This window comes from Botrytis porri (assembly GCF_014898465.1).
Source record: "Botrytis porri strain MUCL 3234 chromosome Unknown BPOR_001, whole genome shotgun sequence".
Taxonomy (NCBI): domain Eukaryota; kingdom Fungi; phylum Ascomycota; class Leotiomycetes; order Helotiales; family Sclerotiniaceae; genus Botrytis; species Botrytis porri.
In genome coordinates, this window is record NW_024066075.1 from 364009 (window position 1) to 379912 (window position 15904).

The 15904-nt window shown below is 42.5% G+C and overlaps 4 protein-coding genes across 4 annotated transcripts; 2 read left to right on the forward strand and 2 right to left on the reverse strand.

Annotated features, from left to right (window-relative positions):
- The first annotated feature begins 157 nt into the window (after nt 1-157).
- EAF01_000119 (uncharacterized protein) lies at nt 158-2839 on the forward strand. Its single transcript, XM_038908369.1, has 7 exons — nt 158-749; nt 800-1019; nt 1067-1164; nt 1218-1338; nt 1400-1784; nt 1839-1969; nt 2035-2839. The coding sequence occupies exons 1-7, from the start codon at nt 497-499 to the stop codon at nt 2534-2536; spliced, it is 1710 nt and encodes a 569-aa protein (XP_038775275.1). The 5' UTR covers nt 158-496; the 3' UTR covers nt 2537-2839.
- A 480-nt stretch (nt 2840-3319) lies between these two features.
- On the forward strand, nt 3320-7217 carry EAF01_000120 (uncharacterized protein; the record flags this gene model as incomplete). Its single annotated transcript, XM_038908370.1, has 4 exons — nt 3320-3766; nt 3825-3987; nt 4037-6444; nt 6498-7217. 4 exons carry the CDS (start codon nt 3320-3322, stop codon nt 7215-7217), a joined length of 3738 nt encoding a protein of 1245 aa, XP_038775276.1.
- Nucleotides 7218-9018: 1801 nt separating this feature from the next.
- Nucleotides 9019-10659, reverse strand: EAF01_000121 (uncharacterized protein; the record flags this gene model as incomplete). Its single annotated transcript, XM_038908371.1, has 2 exons — nt 9916-10659; nt 9019-9849 (listed from the first exon to the last, which is right to left on the reverse strand). Exons 1-2 carry the CDS (start codon nt 10447-10449, stop codon nt 9019-9021), a joined length of 1365 nt encoding a protein of 454 aa, XP_038775277.1. The 5' UTR covers nt 10450-10659.
- A 1509-nt stretch (nt 10660-12168) lies between these two features.
- Nucleotides 12169-15271, reverse strand: EAF01_000122 (uncharacterized protein; the record flags this gene model as incomplete). Its single annotated transcript, XM_038908372.1, has 10 exons — nt 12169-12891; nt 12945-13299; nt 13353-14080; nt 14133-14196; nt 14353-14458; nt 14509-14709; nt 14760-14947; nt 14995-15098; nt 15151-15182; nt 15247-15271. The coding sequence occupies 10 exons, from the start codon at nt 15269-15271 to the stop codon at nt 12169-12171; spliced, it is 2526 nt and encodes an 841-aa protein (XP_038775278.1).
- Nucleotides 15272-15904: the final 633 nt, after the last annotated feature.

The following is a 15904-nucleotide window of genomic DNA, read 5'->3' on the forward strand; positions in this document are numbered from 1 at the left end:
CAAATTTGAGATATGACGTTGTGTAATTGCTAAAGCAGCCTCAACTCTAATGTATGGCGTGAGATCCGTGCCTATTTTCATCATCAAATTGCGGGGCTTCAGGCTTCATTTAGCAGGGGATTTTCGCCCTATCAGGCCTATTGTGTGATAAAGACTTCATCTACATTTGCTTCGTACGTCTCTCATTAGAAGTTTGGCTTTTTCAATTGATTCCCGCAGCCATATGTGAGATGAAATTTCGGACATTTGATAAGATGGCATTTTAGACAAAATGATGAGCTTTCAAATTTCTATTCCAATCGGGACCGAGATACTGGCCCTGTTGTTGACGGCGCAGTGTCTTGGCTTGCGCTGACAGCGAATGAGTCAATACCCTAGAAACGAAACATTGGACGGTCTGGGCAGTTTGAAGAATCAATTCTTAAACTTTTGATGCCCGCCAAAGCTTGAATCATAGGAAAAAATTGCTGTTGGTGATAGTATCGGATACTGAAATATGGCATTGCATGAGAGAGATACTATTCCTAGAGATGATTCAAGTCAAGCTTCATCCAAAGATGCGGATTTGATAAAATTGTACTCGGAAACAGATTCATTACTCTCACCAGTAACTGCTGCTTCTACTCCAAATTACAAGTCAGCCGCAACTTTTCCGGACGTAGAATCTGCACAAAATGACCAAGTACAAGACAAAACCACAGGAAAAGTCATGAAGAGCGCTGCTATCATAATCAGTCTTCTACTGATTGGTAAATATCCACAACTCCTTCATTGACTTTCTTTGAGCTTATTTTTCCAGGTATTTTTGTATCATATGCAGATGGCACGCTTGTTCTCGCAACCTATGGCACCATTGCTTCCGAATTTCGGGCACTGGGTGATGCCAGTTGGTTAACTACTAGCTATTCTTTAGCGATGTGCGCTGTCCAACCCCTTACCGGCAAGATTAGTGATATATATGGAAGAAAACCAGTTCTCTTGATATCGTATGGGTTCTTCGTGATTGGATGTGTTTTGACGTAAGTGAGTTCCAGAGTTTGAAGATGTTGTACTGATGTCTTGAGAGGGGGCTTTCACAAACAATGTGGCAGACTGTGATGGGTAGAGTAGTAGCTGGTATTGGAGGTGCGGGTATGAGTGTTATGGTCTCCGTTCTGATCGTTGGTGAGTGATGAGAGTCAGATTTGAGCCTTCCCATACCGTTCTAACGCGCTCAGATCTTGTGCCTCTCATTCATGTTGCCGCGTGGAGAAGTTATGTCAATGTCGTTGGGACGATTGGAAGAAGTATCGGTGGACCCCTAGGCGGACTGCTAGCAGACACGATAGGATGGCGTTGGTAAATTCTCTATTCCAGTTTAACAGCCTAAACGTATCCATTTCCTAATAAGCCATTGCAGGTCGTTCATCGGACAAGGACCTCTTATGCTCTTCGCTATTGCTTTGGTAGCATATAAACTTCCAGCACGATCATCATCCGACGAGCCCATCCAAGCCAAAGATGGGCCTTCAAAACTTCGACGAATTGATTTTATTGGAGCATTCTTGTTAACTGGGACTATCGCCGCCTTTCTCGGCTCTCTCAGTCTTGGAGGACAAGCACTACCTTGGTCGCATCTTACAGTTCTTGGGTTGTTGCTGGGATCTGTTGTACTTGGCACTATATTTGTGACGTATGAGGTCAAATTCGCTGCGGAGCCCATATTTCCGCCCGCACTTGCTGTCGAACGTGATGTAGCATCATCTTATGCTATCAATGCGTTGCAGCTCGGTGCACAAGTTGGCGTAAGTCATCCTGTGCCTTCTATTTGCGATGTACTAATCACCAACCTCGCATAGATGATGTATTCCGTTCCCCTGTATTTTCGTGTTACACAAGGCAGCTCTAACACCACTGCTGGGCTTCATCTCTTCCCGGCTATATTTGGTAATACGACGGGAGGTCTCCTCGCAGGCTGGCTAATTACTCGGTTCGTTCTTTGCTCATTCAACCACTCTTACCATTTCATATAATTAGAACACTAACAATCATCAGCACTGGTCATTACAAATATCTCTTGGTCTTCTCTACTCTCTCGTCCATTTTCTCCTACACTATGCTTCTTACAACATGGCATAGCCATCACCTTTCTCTCGCGTCATCTCTCTCTATATTTCCAGGTGGTTTTGGTCTCGGAATAACAGCTGCTTGCGCATTTATTGCCCTCACCGTTTCTGTTCAAAAGAAAGAGATGGGTACAGCAACTGCCGGTATGTATTTGATATCTAGCATCGGTATGGTTGTTGGAGTAGCCTTGTGTGCTGGAGTTCAAAACAGTGCTTTGGGAGAAGCGCTCGCAGGGTTAGAACTAGATGGGAATATAGTGAGACAAGTGATGGAAGATGTAGGAAGCGTGAAAGACCTGCCGGGAGATATCAAGATCCAGGTAATAGATGCCTATGTGAAAAGTTTGGGAGCGAGTCACGCAGTGAGTGTGGGACTATCAGGTTTGGCGTTTTTGTTAAGTTTGGCGGTTAGAGAGAAGAAGATCAGATAGATGGAAGTCGGAAGATGGTGACTTAGAGACCCACTTGAAATATCTATGTTCACCTAAGTATATATCCATTCATGGATTTTGCTTCGCCTGTAGTACATATCATGTCCTCTTGACCAGCTGCAGTCATGTTTTCAGCTATTCTGGCAATGCGGGGATATATTCAGTGCATATTTTCTTTGGATGCCATTAGACTCCGTATAACAGTGCCATGAGAAAGACTTCATATTAAAGAGTAGTCCATCCCATGTAAGACCAAGGTTAAAACCCTGAACTTTGCGTTTCTTATCAGATTACCTACCGCACACTAATTGTGAGACAGTATGGATCCTCATTCTGACGCTTTACACATAGGATTCAAAGATATCCACTAGGAAATGCCAAGAGAAAAGATGCCAATATTAGACAAAGGGTTGACAGGACAGAAATGGACTACCATAGTGGCCATTGTAGCCGATATTACTTTCTAGGTATTACTAGGTATTACTTTGCAGAATCATCCAAGAAGTAAGAATTTTATCGGCATTGTCAAGTAAATGAATTCTTAATGTCTAGAGTGATGGTCAACAGCTCAGGGCAGTCAAATTAATTAAGAGTTGGTACGTGCTTAATTTCGCGGTTTGTCGCGCTAACTCGCGTTGCGCGTCTTCTACCTATCACTTTCACACTGAGCAGCCCAAAAGTTACTTTTCGCAATACATAATTCAACCCACCGAATCCTTCTCAACTCATATTCTCTTTGGTTGAGCTTTTTCATACATATTAGTCTGGCGCATTTTATCCAATATGGTGAAGAACACAGACAATGAGACAACCCCGGCTCGCCCTCCGACCTTGAAGAAACAAAACTCAAGTATAGGATCAAACAAGAACCAAGCATCAATCTTAGGATTCTTTTCGAAAAAACCTGCCACTACTCCTACCCCGAAAACTTCCACAGCCTCACCCAGCGGTATTTTACAACCCAATGGCTCTGCCAATAGCGCAAAGTCTACACCGAAACCCAGCAGCACCGTGAAGAGACCCCAGTTTAAGAAACCCGTCCAGAAGAGCATAACTCCAGTTCCAAGTAGTGACAACATTGAGCCAGATAGCTCACAGGAGAATGAAAACGGCGGTATTCCAACGGAGTTAGACGGCTGCTCATCGTTGCCCTCGGCGGCTGCTAAAAGTGTTGCGGAGCAGATTGTGGATATCAATGGTTTAGCTTTAACAAGCAGTCCTTCAAGAAAGGCATGCGCTTCCTTTTTGCAGACGCAAGTTCTCTCAAGCTAATATCCTTTTTTACTAGGCTGCTAGGAAGGTAGTCAGCTATGCCGAATCAGACGACGACGATGAAGATGTAACTCCGAGAACTACACAACGAAGAAAGGGAAAGAAGCCAATGATTGAAAGCGATGATGATGATGAGGATACGTTTGTTGGTGACTTAGATGGCGCTAATGAAGATGATGGTCAGTCTGTCATATTTGGGTCTTGTCAGCAGTAACTTACGAGTAATAGATGAAATGGATGATTTCGTTGTCGACGACGATTCTGATGGTCCTAGCAAATCTTCCAAAAAGAGAAAGCGTCCATCATCCACGGCATCATCTCGAAAGCGGTCCAACAACTTGCCGCCCCATTCTTCTGTCGATGAAGATGAGGATATGCAAATACCAGAAATTTCAACAGCTCAACAATGGAAGTATGATCCAGATAACATTCAACCCCGACAGGCCAAGTCGTCGAGTGTTTCGAGAACCCCCAATTCCAGCGGAAAGAAATTCAAAGAGAAGGCATCCAAAACCGACCCAAATCAACGATATGAATGGCTAGCGAATGAAAGGGATATTGATCGCAATCCTCCTGGTCATCCTGATTATGATCCTCGTACGCTATTTATTCCGCCGATGGCGTTCAACAACTTCACACCCTTCGAGGCGCAATATTGGAAAGTAAAGCAGAAGTGCTGGGACACCATCCTTTTCTTCAAGAAGGGTAAGTTCTACGAATTATACGAGAGAGATGCTACTATCGGACATCAAATATTCGACTTGAAACTCACAGACCGTGTCAATATGTCAATGGTCGGTGTACCGGAAATGTCGTTACAGCATTGGGCAAACCAATTTCTTGCCAAAGGCTACAAAGTCGCTGTTGGTGATCAGAAGGAGTCGGCTTTGGCAAAAGAGATGCGCGAACGAGAAGATAGTACAGGTCCCTCTAGCAAAGGCAAGAAAGCAGATAAGATCATTCATCGGGAGCTATCTTATATTCTTACTGCTGGTACTTTGGTTGAGGGTAGTATGTTACAAGATGATTCGGCAACATATTGTGTGGCTATCAAAGAGTCCACCACCAGTGATGACTTGCCAGCATTTGGTATATCATTTGTCGATACATCGACAGGCCAATTTTTCCTTACTGAGTTTACTGATGATGTGGATCTGACCAAATTTGAGACCTTTGTCGCTCAAACCCGGCCCCAGGAGTTGTTACTGGAAAAGTCTTGTGTTTCGACCAAGGTGCTCCGTATATTGAAAAACAATACTGGCCCAACAACTATTTGGAACTACTTGAAACCAGACAAGGAATTTTTGAGCGCCGATAAATCCCGCCGAGAGCTAGATTATGGTGGCTACTTCACTTCAGCGGACGGTGGGAAAGAAACCTGGCCCGAGGAGCTTGAAAAGGCTAGAGAGAAGGATTTGTTAATATCCTCCTTTGGAGCTCTTTTCCAGTACTTAAAAGTCCTTCAGCTTGAGAAACCTCTGCTTACACAAGGCAACTTCGCCTGGTACAATCCTATTCAAAAGGGTACAACTCTTGTACTTGATGGTCAGACCCTTATCAATCTCGAGATCTTCTCTAACACATTCGATGGGAACTCTGATGGTACTCTCTACACCCTCCTCGATCGTTGCACTACACCGTTTGGAAAGCGTTTGTTTCGACAATGGGTGTCGCACCCTCTTTCCGATATCAAGAGGATCAACGAACGTCTTGATGCTGTGGATTTGCTTAATAAAGATGATGAATTGAGTCGTTCATTCAAGTCTTCAACATCTTCGATGCCTGATCTAGAACGTTTGATTTCTCGTATACATGCTGGATCATGCAGACCGGAGGATTTCGTAAAAGTATTAGAGGGTTTCGAACAAATAGAGTATATTCAAAAGGACATATTAGGCAAATACAGCAGCGGCGATGGCATCTTTAATCGTTTGGTTGCATCAATACCTGATCTTGCTGAGCCACTGCAATGGTGGAAGAATGCATTTGACCGAAAAAAGGCAAAAGAGCACAAAATTCTCGTTCCAGAAAGAGGAGTTGAAGAAGATTTTGATGCAAGTCAAGATCGTATTGAAGAAATCAATCAAGAGTTGGCATCATTATTGAAGAAATACCAAAAGAAGTTTGATTCGAAGAAGGTGGAGTTGAGGAGCATTGGAAAAGAAATCCATCAATTACAAGTACCAGTTTCTATCAAGGTACCAAAAGATTGGAAGGTGACGTCTGCTGCATCTGGTTTCAAGCGTTACTACTTCCCAGAGCTTACTAATATAATTCGAGACCTCCAAGAGACTCAGGAAACACATGGTCAAATTGTCAAGGAAGTGGCAAGCAGATTCTATGCACGTTTCGATGAAGATTATAAGACGTGGCTTCAAGCTGTGAAAGTTGTGGCTCAACTTGATTGTCTTGTCAGTCTTGCTGCTGCATCTTCAGCTTTAGGTACTACGTCTTGTAGGCCCAAATTTGTCGATTCCGAACGAAGTGTAGTTGAGTTCGAAGAACTTCGACACCCTTGCGTTCTACCAAATGTTACGGACTTCATTCCCAATGATGTTCAGCTTGGTGGTAAATGTCCTAATATCAATCTACTCACTGGTGCTAATGCGGCTGGAAAATCCACAATACTTCGAATGGTACGTCTCTTGTTTCTTTGCATAAAATAATCGTGCTAACAATCCACTTATAGACATGCGTCGCAGTAATTATGGCCCAACTAGGTTGTTACGTACCTGCTAAATCCGCAATTCTTACTCCCGTCGACCGCATCATGTCACGTCTAGGCGCTAATGATAACATCTTTGCTGCTCAGTCCACTTTCTTTGTCGAACTTTCAGAAACCAAGAAAATCCTTTCTGAAGCTACACCCCGTTCCCTTGTCATTCTCGATGAACTTGGTCGTGGCACTAGTAGCTACGACGGAGTGTCGGTCGCCCAAGCAGTTCTGCACCACGTCGCATCTCATATCGGATGTATCGGGTTTTTCGCCACACATTACCATTCTCTAGCCCTCGAATTTGATTCTCATCCTGAAGTCATCAATAAGCGTATGGCAATTGAAGTCGATAATGAATCGAGAAGCGTTCTGTTTTTGTATAAATTAGAAAATGGTGTTGCCGAAGGTAGTTTCGGTATGCATTGTGCGAGCATGTGTGGGATCCCGCGAAAAGTGGTCGATAGAGCAGAAGTGGCAGCGAGAGAATGGGAATTCACCAGCAGGCTTGGGGAGAGTTTGGAGAGGGCGAGAGGGGAGAAGGGGACTTATTTGCCATTGGGTGTTCTGAGTGATGTGGCTTGGTGTTTGAGGGAGGCCGGGGCGAAGGGGAAGGGCCCAGAGGCTGAAAATGGCGAAAGTGGAATCAGTGATAGAGGTCTGGATTGTCTTTTGAGAGCAATCGAAGCTATGTGAAAGCAGCTCAGGCGACATAGATACCTAAGGGTTTGCAAAAGACAGAAAGGAAGAAGAGTCATTTGCGTGCAGTTTAATTGTACACGAAGTGCTCATGGTAATAAATGGCAGGCAGAGCTAGTAGTATGGTAAAAGATAGATTCAAAAGAAATGGATAATGTAGGCGTTGACCAGAATATATGCGTCTATTAGAGAGTATATATTGTATGTACAGTTTATGATTGCTTATGAAGATACCTAGCTAGTCGTTGAGTAAAATAGTTGTAGCTGTTAGTTACTATTTGAATTTACTCCATCTGGGTTCCGTTTTCTTTTCTGTGGACTATCCTTTACTGAGACTATTAAGAAATGTGAAAGCAAGTGGGCTAATACAGATAGATACTTTCGCACTGTTTCTCTACTCGTACTTATAGATCTACATAGATATTTACATCTCGTACTCTACTCTACACTCCAACACATCTTCTGGATACATATATATACACACCATGCTCGTGTAGCTACTTAGGTCCTATATGTGTTTACAAAACAGCCTAGAATCGATATATATATATATATATATCCAAGCACTCGGCATCTTGTATCATTCCCAACATGTATACCAATTACATCACATCACGTATATCGATTCCAATATCTAGGTTAAAGATTCCTTTTCTTTCATGTCAGAGAGTGAGGAGGTGAATGATTGTGAGAATAAGAGTTGGCATGGGAAGTTGAAGAGAATGGGGAAGGAGGGGAGGGGAAAAATTATAGGTATCTATTATTTTATTATTTTACTATGGGTATGCAATGCAATCTTGATCTTCATTATAGAGAATGAAATGGATAAAGTCTTTAGTCTTTCCATAGCATTTTATACTGTGTCTCTTTTGTCAATCAATGCTATATGCTATGTGAAATCATCATGGGGTTTTTTATCATCTTTCTCTTCTCCAGATGTAATCTTACAACTGCAATCATTAGATCTAGATTTAAGGTAGGTAGGTAGGCACCTACATAAAATCATTAATGCTAAGTTCACATAACACTAGTTTTCGATCTCTAGAATAATCAAATCAACACCATTCACACATAGCCCAGTAATTATAAATCCATCGGTTATCCTTTTCCTTTTCCTTTTCCTTCTCGGTTAGGAATCTCCCCTCCCTGCCCTAGAGGATCCTAATATTCACTCACTACCTTCTCAACTCTCAAGTAGAAAACAAAAGAAAAGAAAAGAAAATTCTCAGAGCTTTGAATTTCTTCAGAGAATACAAATAATTTTTCGAAAAGAAATCAAAAAAATTACAAACTTCCTCTTAGACCAATATAAGATGCGCAATATCCATCCCGTCCATCCAATCTACGCTCATCCCTCTACGAGTCTACACTAACAAGTTACTTCTTATACACCCGTGACATATCTTTTCTCCTATTTTGAAGTCTCATTCACATCAATTCTGATTGGTATATATCACTTAAATACTTGATTTCCCGGTACACGAACCGCCGATATTGATTAAGTACCTTATGGATAGAAATTATATTCCCCATAAATATAAACTTACCATCTAAACATCAAAGCCTGTAAAGGAAACACTGCATGATGAATAAATTCATTTGCATTGTACTAACTAACTATCATTCATGTATATCTTTGCTGAAGAAACTTGCAGTTTCTCAAATCAGACTACTAGCCAAATGAAAAAGAAGCCAGACTTCATATCTCGTCTTAAGGGTATCCATCATATCCACCATATCATATTATCATAAACATCAATCCCTCATCCCTCCACTCATCCCATAATTTCAACCTCCATTACTTCCCCTCCTTCTCACTCCTCCTTCGACTCCTGCTCCTCTCCTCTTCCTTCCTAATCTCCTTCTCCCTCTGTCTGGCATCCCTCCTCGCTTTATACCCATCCCCATCACTACTACCCTCGCGACTCAACTCCCCCCTCCCCCCCTCACCGGGCGTAAGCCACTCCCCCTCCACAAGAACCCTCCCATCCCTCGCCAACCTAACCTCCTTGCCCCTCTTATAACAATACCAAAACACAAACAACAGCACAAAAAGCGCCAAACTCAGCAGCACATTTGTCCCCATGAAAGCCGGCCAGCGCAATTTCAACGCATTAACAATCGCCTTTAACATACCCACTACCGCGCCCGGTTTCGTCACCAGATCTTTGAGCGAAGAAGGCGTTAGTAACGATTTCGCCGCGGCGCCCATCCCGCCTGTTTGCGCCGCGCTCGCGGCATTCGCAACGCTGTGGGCTTGGGCTTCTGTAGCGACGGCGAGGAGTTCGGGAGCGAGAGTAGTGGTGACTTTTTGCGGGAGTTGAGTGATGAGTTTTTGGAGGAAGGAGGGGAGAGAATCGTAGGATTTGGAGAGGGTTCCTTGGGAATCTTCGAGGAGATGAACTAGGTCGTCGTAGGCGGTTGGAACACCGTTTATGAGATCTTTGAGGATGAAGGTGAATTTTTGAACCAGGACTGTGGAATCGGGGGAAAGGGAAAATGCGCGATTGTTGGAGGCCGTTAGAGAGAGGTCGTCGAGGACTCGAGATAGATCGTCTTGTTCTCGTTGAGCTTCGGTGTCGGAAATGTTGGGATCTGGTTGAAGACCTGTAGCTTTGGCGTCCCTTTCCTGGAAAGAAGAGGTTAGTTGTTGATTGATGGAGTAAGGAAGCATTGGATCGTTGAAGTACCATACCTTTTTGCCTCTATGCAAGAAACTTAATCTCTTCCACTTCTTTGCCACTTTTTCAGTAGTATCATCAATCTTCTCTCCTTCCTCACCTATCTTTTCCTTTCCTTTTCCTTGCGCTTTAGTTTCATTTTCTCTTTCAATCCCCTCTCCATCCTCGTCCTCATCCTCCCTCAAAATCATCTGCAACTCATTATTCCTCCACTCTCCCGCCTCATCGCCCATTGTTATTCCCTCATTTCCCCTTTCACTAGGTCTCGCCGGCAATGTAGGTTTCCTCTGTGGAAGCGGAGGTGGAGTTCCCTCTGCACTTATAAACCTATGCAAGAAATATTCATCCTCATCATTAAGAATCGGACTGGCGCCTCCTCTTTCCAAATCCGCAGATGAACTTTTGACTGTATTTAAATGACGTGGTTTTGAAGAAGTTGTTGGAGAAGCTGGATTTGGTGATGCTAGAGGGGTGTTGGAATTGGAAACTCGATCTTTCTTCTCGGCATTATGCTTCTTGACTTTTTTGTAGGTGAAGTATTCGAGCATGGTTGCGATTCAACTATTCTTGATTCGTTTTCTCGATATATTAGGTATTGGTCTTTTTTTAACTTCTTTAATGCAAAGATGTGAATGTATGAATGTATGAATGTATGAATGTGTGAATGTGTGAAGAAAAACTTTACAAAAAGACAGAAAGTAAAGATATCAAATATAAACCCAAGAATATGGTCACAATCAAGGTCATACCTCCCTTGTGCAACACATGTGTTTTCTTTATTCACCACTCACTCATCTTCATTTGCGCCTCGCCATATCAAACTTCAATCCAGCTCCAGAAATTCGGCCCCAGCCACACGTCATATCCAACCAGGATAGCTGGAGGTATCCAATGTTTGAAACCTTGCTTCGCGCCCAAGCGGCGGTTTGATATTATTACCTACTTCTCTATCAACGTATCACATGCTTTCAATTCACTGTCAACCTTGTGGCGAGAGCCGATACAAGCCACATAGGCATCCCCTCCAAATTCAAGCCACACATAGCATAGCCACATTTGCACAGCGTAGGTACCCGTGGACCTCGGGACTCCGTAGTATCGTGCCAACACAATGATCTTTTCTTCAAGAGAAAAAGTTCTACTACCCAACATCCCAACTAAAGTGAAAATCAGAAAAAGAAAGGAGAGAGCAGGATATCATAGAAGCATAGGTAGAAAGAAGAAAAGCTTAAAAACGAATTCCAAAGCATTCATTATTAATTAAGTCGGTCTTTCGTTCAAGCCTACTCATCCACCTGCACACAAGATAAATGAAATTGTAAGACTATCAAGTTCCCCACATTTAAAAACTCCTTCTTTCGACACACCTCAAAACCAAAACCCAAACCAACACAACCCCCTCTCTAACCTAAAAAATCATAAAAATGTGTCGAACAAAATGAACTGAGTTCGGATTTAACTCCCTCGGGTGGGCTCGAACCACCAACCTCTCGATCACGTGATCTACAGGAAATAACAGTCGAACGCGCTAGCCAATTGCGCCACGAGGGATTATTGTTAATTAATACTCTACCTCTGTTTTCAAATTATACATAACATTACATCTGCATATTACTACACACGAACATCTCAGCACAAACCTGTTATTTCTTCTATCATTTTTTATTTCCTTCAACCTTCACCAAAAAAATTCCCCCTGAATAGTCCCTTTTTAACCATGATTACGTGAATATAATGTCCTTAGCTAGCTAGATCGTCTCTACTTGGTAAATAGTGCTAGTAGGTATTTATTAATCAATTGGATTTTTCTAGATGGAGATGAAGTTGCACATTCAATAGCTATGTGTTTTTCTATTTGTTCTATTACTGAATTATCTCATATGCTTTCGCTTGTGTGGAATATCAGGTACTGGTAGATTGAATAGATAACAGCTGCAATTATACATTGCTATGTATTTTATCAATCTTATTTTCATTGGCCATTTCTCTCTTTGCATCCTCCTTCAACTTGGACATTCAGTATTAATTCCTTGCACCCGATATAATCATCGTTTGGTAAGCTCAAGAGTGATTAAAATGATATTCGGACTTCGCAGTAGCAGTAGTGAAATGGTATGATAACTATGCAACCCCAATCCCCCTCCTTCCATCTCCTTCACCCTCTACTCCTCCTCACACTTTATATACAATCTATCGACTTGGTCAAACTCCTCGGCTAACATTTAAACTTTACGATACCATCATACATCTCCCAACTTCACACATCATCACCCATGACCACTCCAACCCCCCAATCCACCTCCCTCCCCACCATTCTCACCATGTCTCCACACCCCTCCTTCATTTTCACCCACGTTCCCCATCACCGCACCAACCCCATTCAAATTAACATTCGATCCATCTCCATAAGACCACGGACTAATCATTGGAAAAAACCAACTCCCATCTTGCGGAAGCAAAGATTCTTCGTCTTGACTTACCAGATCTTGGGGACTAGCATGTGGATTGCTCAATGTATTTGTATATGTTTCCGAGTGGTGTGAACTTATATTTTGTTGATGTTGATGCTGATGTTGATCTGAAGATGAAAAGTAGTATCCGGTGGCGGGATGGGATGTATGTGTATAAGCTTGTGAAGGGTAGGATTGGGATTGGGAATGGAGTCGAGTATCTATAAGTGAACCATGGTAATCTGAAGAATTGATACGTTGTTGTTGCTGGTCGAGGTCAGGAAGATTGGTAATGTGTTGTACATGAGGACTTGTTTCATAACAAGGAGGAGATTGTTGAGGAATTTGTGCCGCTTGCTGTATAATGTAGTTTTGTTGTATAGATGTAGGAATACGCTCTGGTATATAATTCGTCGAGTTGGATTCGAATGATTGTATGCACGTTGGAATATTCGACGGTGGTGGTTGTGCTGGAGAAAAAGGAGAAGCTTGAATATTTGCCGAATTTACAGGCGATGATGAAGATCGTGGATCATGCATCTAGAATCAATATTAGCTCCAGAATCAATTCAAAATCAGATCGCCATTCATACCTCGGAGACCGTCTTGCGACTTTCCAGCTCTTCTGTCCTGTAATCTTCATAATCCGAGTCATCACTTTCCGTGATCGGTTCCACAGTATTACGGGATGTAGCTCGTGATCTCTTAGTGTTTTTCGGAGCTCTACTTTGAGCCTTGTTAACATGTTCCATAGCGACACGGTTGATTTCTTGAAAAATCGGTGTTGATGGGTGACTCTCCGCTGCACCTTGATCTTCAAAGCTGGATAGAAATGACACTACATCATTCATTAATTGAAGGTCAGACTGTACTTGTGGATCAAGAGGATGTTGAAGAATATTGGCAAAAAGGGTAACACATGCTGCAAGTGCATTGTAAATAGACATGCTAGGAATTATATGTTAGTGTGAGATAGAATCCAGCCTTATTTTTACACATACCGTAAAACATTTCCTTCTATGAGATTTGATAGTTTTGTACAATCCTCCAATAAGTTAATCGTTCTCCTTGCTGCATTGACACATATCGCAGCGCTGGCATATACTCGTGGATTCAATTTAGAATCGAAGTCATTTTGGGATTTATCGCCATCATCATCCAAGGAGCCTGGGCCACTATATAATGATGCTCTATGAATGGTGCTAAGACACTGATAATAACCCCATTGCATACAAACAACTGAGACCACATGATGTTGGCCGCATTTTATGGGGTTACCCGGTCGAACTTCAATTGGAATCGTCTCACACCATTGCTGAAGTTCATCATCCAGCATTCCAACCATTTTCAATCTCTCCGTTTTGGATTTCGTAAACGATTTTGCAGAGTATAGTCTATTGTAGATTCGACCCTGAAGTAATGATAAAGTAGCATTATGACGAAATGTAACAAATCTTCCGTCGGCGTCCTTCGGATATTGACTTGCAGGTGGTAAGTCAACCCCAATATCTTCATCATGAATCACTGATGGGCGACCTTGACGAATGACTATGCCACGTTCAATCATGACAGCAATCCAGAAAACGTTGCGTCTTTGCTCTATTCCAGCCTCATCAAGGCCGGAATTGGACATGTTACGATGGAGGCCAATGGCTTGTGCAAGTCGAATCGCTGCTGCAGATACAACCGAAGATGGATATGGATCTGACAGTGTGTCTAGAATGAATGCCTAATATGAGGTTAATACATTTCACAATGTATGCTGATAGAGAGAGAATTACCAGTCCAGTCATTGCCTGGACAGCGGTGAGAGAAGGTGGTCCAAATTGCAAATCAACAAAAGTACTAGCTGCGTTCCGAAGCCATCCCCATCAAGTCAGGTTTTCTAGTTCTCCATGCCGAGGAGACGTTGAATTCTGTGGTGTTTGAGGTGAAATTCCAGGTAATTCTTCTTTACGCATGATCGCAGCAAGAGCAAAACATATATTGAGGCATGCGTACCAAGCAGGGTCATCTGAACATTTGACCGGATATTGGCGTGAGTACCTTTCCATGAAAGTCTTTCGTTCAAATAGGGGCCATGTGACCACCATTCTGTCAAAAATAACTGAGAACACGAGTTACTTTGTGTTGATAAGAAATGAGCAATAAACTTACATTCCAAAATTTTATCTGCAACTTCTCTGGGTGGAAGGAGTTTGTGTTCATCATCAGGCATCGTATGCCATATTGATGAGGATACGGAGTATTGGTTCATTGTTGTAGAAGCCATGAAATTTGCAAAATCGCTGTTCCCAATCATTCTGGTGATGAGTTGAAGGCCTTCTGGTGAAAGCATGGAAAATCCAGAAGCAGCACCTGACAATGTTTAATAAGAGCATTCATCGGGAAATATGATCTGGACTTGCCCCTAAAATTCTCACTTCCAGTGTTACTTATAGTGAGTGCAGAGAACTTTTCAAACATCCCGGCTTGATCGGTTATCTCCTCTGATGTCTGTCTTTCAAAGCCAGAGGCATCCATACTGAGCCCTGAAGTATTCATAGCATGCTCCATACGTTTCAGCCTATCCTCTAATATAGAGATATGATTACCCCTATAAACAAGTTAGATGTGTTGATTACGATTGAGATTAACTCATACTTCTTTCTCTCTCTCTTTTTCCGCTCCTTGGTCGTGACAGTGCACTCCATCTCTCGTCCATGGCAGCGATTGCATTTTCCTTCCTGATCCCATTCGCATCTGATCTGATGATCATCAGTATAATGTGGAAAACAAGGCGACGTTAATCATGTATACCTTCATTCGTTTGCATGCATCACACGCAGTTCCTATGTTCCAATCAGCTGACTTTGCTCAAAATACGTCATGAATATATTATCAATGGAGACGAACGGTGTCTGGGTGTTCTACAATCCATGTCAAATGGAAGCTCCAAAAGCGGGAGATCAACTCTAGGAATCTTTCAAAATCTTAGGTTTAGTCTTGTGTCAGAATGATGTTGACCCCTTTCGAGTCGGTTGATTCGAAAAGTTGCGAAAGGGCCGAGCTAATAAGGAGAGAGTGCCGAAGAATAAAGAATATATGGGTAAATATGTGGGTAGATGTAGACCCTTTATTGTAATTTCCACTTGAGCTAAGTAAAGGAAGATATCGATGACAGGATAGAGGTCATGGATGTCATCAAAAGCACTCGGATAGACTTCTTTACCTTATCCGAGCTTCTTCTGGTATTCAACGTCTTTCTAGACACCTCCACTTGAGGCTGAGTAGAGGCTCAATTTGACACCCTCTCAAAGCTTAAAGAGGGAGCGGCAGTAGCCCTACTGGCTGGCGAGCTAACATTTGAGGAAAGCAAAATAGATTGGTACAAGGGGGTAAATAGAATTGAAAGGCCTTGTTGTTGGATATTAAACTTTTCCCTATTAAATTCCAAATGGGAAACTGGACTAAGAAGCTAACACGTTCCAGTTGTTGTAAGCGAACCACTAATACTTAAATAGGCTGGCAGGACGGAATCACGAGGATCAAAGATGGTCACAGTGGTAGATAC

What these genes read in the sequence shown, in the direction of transcription:
- EAF01_000119 (XM_038908369.1), top strand. Translation starts at nt 497, where the DNA reads ATGGCATTGCATGAGAGAGATACTATTCCTAGAGATGATTCAAGTCAA. An exon ending in GGTCTCCGTTCTGATCGTTG is followed by an intron (nt 1,165 to 1,217) that starts GTGAGTGATGAG and finishes TAACGCGCTCAG; the next exon opens with ATCTTGTGCCTCTCATTCAT. An exon ending in GACACGATAGGATGGCGTTG is followed by an intron (nt 1,339 to 1,399) that starts GTAAATTCTCTA and finishes AAGCCATTGCAG; the next exon opens with GTCGTTCATCGGACAAGGAC.